The 4504-nt window shown below is 43.5% G+C and overlaps 1 protein-coding gene across 1 annotated transcript in view; it reads left to right on the top strand.

The window, feature by feature from the left end:
* The first annotated feature begins 934 nt into the window (after positions 1-934).
* Positions 935-4504, top strand: part of rorb (RAR-related orphan receptor B) — a 23881-nt gene continuing 20311 nt past the window's right edge. Inside the window, exon 1 of the mRNA XM_035525848.1 lies at positions 935-1054. Within this exon, the coding sequence (XP_035381741.1) occupies positions 1048-1054 (7 nt within the window). The 5' untranslated portion in view covers positions 935-1047. The remainder of the gene's footprint in view (positions 1055-4504) is intronic.

Here is a 4504-nt window from a genome sequence, read left to right as displayed (position 1 = left end):
TGTCCCACCGCTGTAACTATGGTCTATAATGACACTTCTTTACGGGCAGAAAAACTGAAGCCTATAATCATTTTCAAGTTTACTTGAATCAAGAATATAGCTTAAATTTAATACCTAAAATTGTGTAAATTCGGAATCCCTTAGACGTCACTGTGACCCCAAAATTGTAATGATACATATTACAAGCCATCACCCATAATCATGTAATAAACATGTTATTTAATGTAATAGACAACGTGAATAAAAATGTAATAACCATTTTAAGCTAAGCTTAAGGAATTCAGACACTTTGAAGTGCTCAAAAACGTAAGTGCTACATCGCATGCATTTTAATATAATAATAATGAAGAAACCCATGGTAGGAGTTACACGTGGACAAGTAACCATGCATCCATTTTAAGTCCAGGATCAGAGGACTTCAAAGGACACATATTTCTGTGACGACACCAGTCTGACCTTATGGAAAAAAAGTAATAATAAGAAATATATAAAAATTGGCCAAAATTCACAGTTAACCCGTTCATAATACAATTATTATTATTCATAATAATAAAAGGGAAAAAAAAACACTTTATCTTTAAGCGGCTAAAAAAGAAAGCAATTAAATTGCTACGTATAAAAGCCTGTAGTGCAAAAAAAAAATGTCATTAGTCAGATAACCCCTTTTAAACCAACGAAGCTATCATTTTAAACCAACGAAGCTATCGTGCATACTCCGCTGCGACGGGAGAGCCGTGTTCGTCCACGGGGGTCTCTGTGAACTACAACTTAACGACCGGAGCCGCTATAAAGTGGGCGGAGCGGAGCGTGCCAGTCCAATCCGAGCTCCGGAAGGCTTTCCGTGCGCTCTGCCCTTTCTCCCGTGGAAGCGGTGAAAACCTGCGCTGGATATGCACCCCGCAGATGCCACATGCAAAAGCACACAGCGCTTCGGAATGCTTTGGCAGCAGCGACACGAAACTTTCTCGCCAAGGATCTTGTTGTAGCCCTGTCCGTGTCTGTTTGTTTCTTCATGACCGCCGCGTCCGGGAGCGAGTCGCCACCACTATGCGAGGTAGGGATGCACCTGTTTCTGACAGCTAGTTTCTGAACTATCTATCAGCCGAGCGGCGAGGGGACGGCTGCTAAAACAGATAAACAGTAACGTGAGTTGTGCGAGTATTTCTAACCTTAAGTTTCTGGAAGACAAGTGAAGTTATCCGGACAGGTAGCGCATCCAGCTCCGTATCTGCGGTACTCATATGTACGGCTCTGCAATCGGGGCCGCCACACGCACCTGGGAATAATAATAACACATAATAGCGGTTCTAGGTTTTTAGTTGGAAGATATGCATGCTATACTCCCTCACATTTTCTCTTCTCGTGTGACTGGGACAATTTCAGAGTTTACTAGGGTGTCGCAAGGTGGACTATGCGGAGTAGGCTACGCTACACATACCGGAGAAGTAGACAAAGATTGCTTCGCTTATAGAAACTTTGAAAGCCACGATTTAATACGAAACGCGCGACATTTTAAGCAGACCTTTGCGCACTGGGGTTTGTTCCACTGACCCATTTCCGCCGAAAGCGCCGAAGTGCCGCATCTGGCCCCGAATCCGTCTCCCCGGACTTTATCACCGTCGTGTGCATTGGATCAGAAAGGTTTTTCCAAAACGGGTCAGGAGAGCGGACAGAATGGGACTAAATTGGTTTATGCAGGCTCTGCTGTTTTCCGCGCTCTGTCTGTGGTCGTTTGGTTGTAACCGTTTAATTTCACGTTAAAGTTCGCTCTCAGTTGCAGAGACAGGTTATTCCCTCACGAACCAGTCCGAGGTGGATTTTTGCCCTGTGATCCCTTGGGATATATTCCTAAATTACTTTGAGTTTTTTAGGCTGTACATAATGAATGTTCACTGATATAAACGGCAAAGCACTTTTGCAAGTCGCTCTGGATAAGAGCGTCTGCTAAATGCCGTAAATGAAAACGCAAACGTTAAATTACGACAGATTGTGGTATCGCTTGTAATTTCGTTTATTTCAATAGCAATTCCTGGCTGCGATATACGTTACGCTATAGTGTATTTGATAGAAAACGTGTTTTTTTTAGATGTTTTGGTGCGTTTTCGTTCTTTTCGTGTCTGTGCCACATCACTACACTGTCTGTAACCAGAAAGACATGAACTAGACTTTAGGCTGTTTTAGTTTAACATTTATGCGCATTAGCTAATAGCATTGCCTGATTTTGCAAAATGCAGGCCTTTCCTAGCAGAAATAATATAATCCTGGCAACAGTTCCTGTGTCATAGTCTTCGGTGCATCCTCATTATAATTTAACTTTGGTTTTCTCTCTCAGAAGGTGAAGGTGGGACCGGTTTTGGTCAAGAGAAACGTGGAGAACATGTTGTCTTTATGTCTGTTTTCTGCTATTGGTCCTCTGAAAGGTCCTGTCAGAAAGCGTTACATCAGCAGAAGAGACCCCTTGTGTCTTCTCCAAACTCTAATCCTTTACAGCCATACCACTATTTTCGGACGCCCTTATTATTAGATTTCGTGTGCTATTAAGAGCAGATTTTTAAGAACACTAACGCAAATTCTAAAACGTCAATATAATCACTAAACAGAAAGTATTTGCGTTATTTAGCCCACTCTATTAATTGCGTAACGTCAAAATATACTTGAGCTTACGTATCCCTTGAAAAATAAGGTCTGCGAATCTTAGTGGTCTTGATTTTAAAGTAAATCAAATACGCAAATCAGAACAGATAACAGATACTTCACCATTTCGCCAAACTAATATACTTTGTATATTTAAGATATTCCGATTTCGGAGCAAATAATTTCACTTATACTTCCCATTTGCAGGTGCCGGTCCAAACCAGATTTTTATTTTATTTATTTTTGGTAACAAGGTATTTTTACCCGTGCGTGCTGTTTTCTGCGTGCTCCTATTTACTGCGTGTACGATGGCACATCAGATATGAACGTTAGAAGCAGGCAAACAACCGGGCAGACTTTGGCAAGTGTAACGTAGTCAGCAGTAGTAGTCGTAGACTGGATTGTGTTTACTACCTGAGCAACCCTTACAGCTTCAAGTGCTGAGGCAAACTGGGGATTAGCCTGTTTGTGTTTAGCTTAAACAGTATAGTGTGTGTGCAAGTTGTGTATGTTGCTGAGTATGCAGACATAACATTTATCTGGTGGCCAGATTGATTAAAAGTATACCTACTCATTTCAAAAGGTCCCAGCTCATAGGCCATGGGCATCCAGTTTAGTAACTCTAGATGTGATTGCTTTCAGGAGGCCTTCTCTATTTCAGCATCCTGTAATGATTATACACACACACACACACACACACACACACCAAATGTGTGTGAGAGAGAGGGAGAAATAGTGATCTTGAGAGAGAGAGAGAGAGAGAGAGAGAGAGAGAGAGAGAGAGAGAGAGAGAGAGAGATGACAAATCTTGATTCTTCCTGCTTTTATTTTTCCTACAAAGTGCTCACCTTTAGGGTGATAGAGAGGGGGAAGAATGAGAGAGAGAGAGAGAGAGAGAGAGAGAGAGAGAGAGAGAGAGAGAGCGGCAGTTCTCTCCATTGTCACCGTCTGTCCGGCCCACCGTGCTCTTGCTGAGCGGCATGGCTCTGACCCAGGAGCCTGCTCGTTTTGTTCAGGCCGAGCTCGACCTCCCAGTTCCGTCACGCCAGAAGAACGGAGGCTCGCTGCAAGCAGGCGCTCCACCCGAGCCACCAGCACCGTCCCCTCCCGAGAGCCAGCGGCGCTCCACGCACTCCTCCACCCTGTCCCACCCATACCAGCTCGGCCTGCACTGTAGGCCTTCAGGACATTAACGAGGATCTTGCGCACACCAGCCAGCTACAGTGTGCCATACACAATCTGACTGCTTTCATCTCCAAGGGCGGCTTTCGGGAAGCTATCGCCTTGACTCGTCTGACACCGCTGTAGCGCTCGTAACGAGTTCTGGCCTGAAACAAATTAGCATCCATGACACATACTGCATGTACCTTTCTGTTCTTATTTTGGCTAATTGACACCAGCCTTGATGCTGGTGCGATGGTGGTGCGGGGATGCGATGCATTGCCAGCAGTCTGTAAATCTGTGTAAAACAAACCGTATCAGGCTCCAAGTGCGACACGTTCGGAGTTCTGACAAAGTTGTCAAATAGGTGCTTTGAATGATTTTAAAAACCCTGCGTATGTTACCAAGGCAGTTACAGTTCTCTCTGAGATTAGAAGTCAGGCTTTTTGCCATCGAGTGTTTGAGCCTGTTTGACCGGGTTTTCTCCGTTACCTGGGCAGTGGTGGCTTTGGAAAATGGAAACATCACTCTCACAGCTCGCTGACTATACAGGACATTTATTTTTAATTAAAAAAAAACCAAACAAACACAAGCCAGTTTCAGAGTGAAGTAGAGCCAAGTATGTTTTGAAACACCTGATAACAGCACTGCAGCATTAAACTTTGGCGTAAATAAAAAGTAAATAGTAAAATAAAAAAAAAAAAAATTA

The sequence above is a fragment of the Electrophorus electricus genome, chromosome 5 (assembly GCF_013358815.1).
Source record: "Electrophorus electricus isolate fEleEle1 chromosome 5, fEleEle1.pri, whole genome shotgun sequence".
NCBI lineage: Eukaryota > Metazoa > Chordata > Actinopteri > Gymnotiformes > Gymnotidae > Electrophorus > Electrophorus electricus.
The sequence above is the reverse complement of the archived record's forward strand: the minus strand, read 5'-3'. Positions and strand labels throughout refer to the sequence as shown.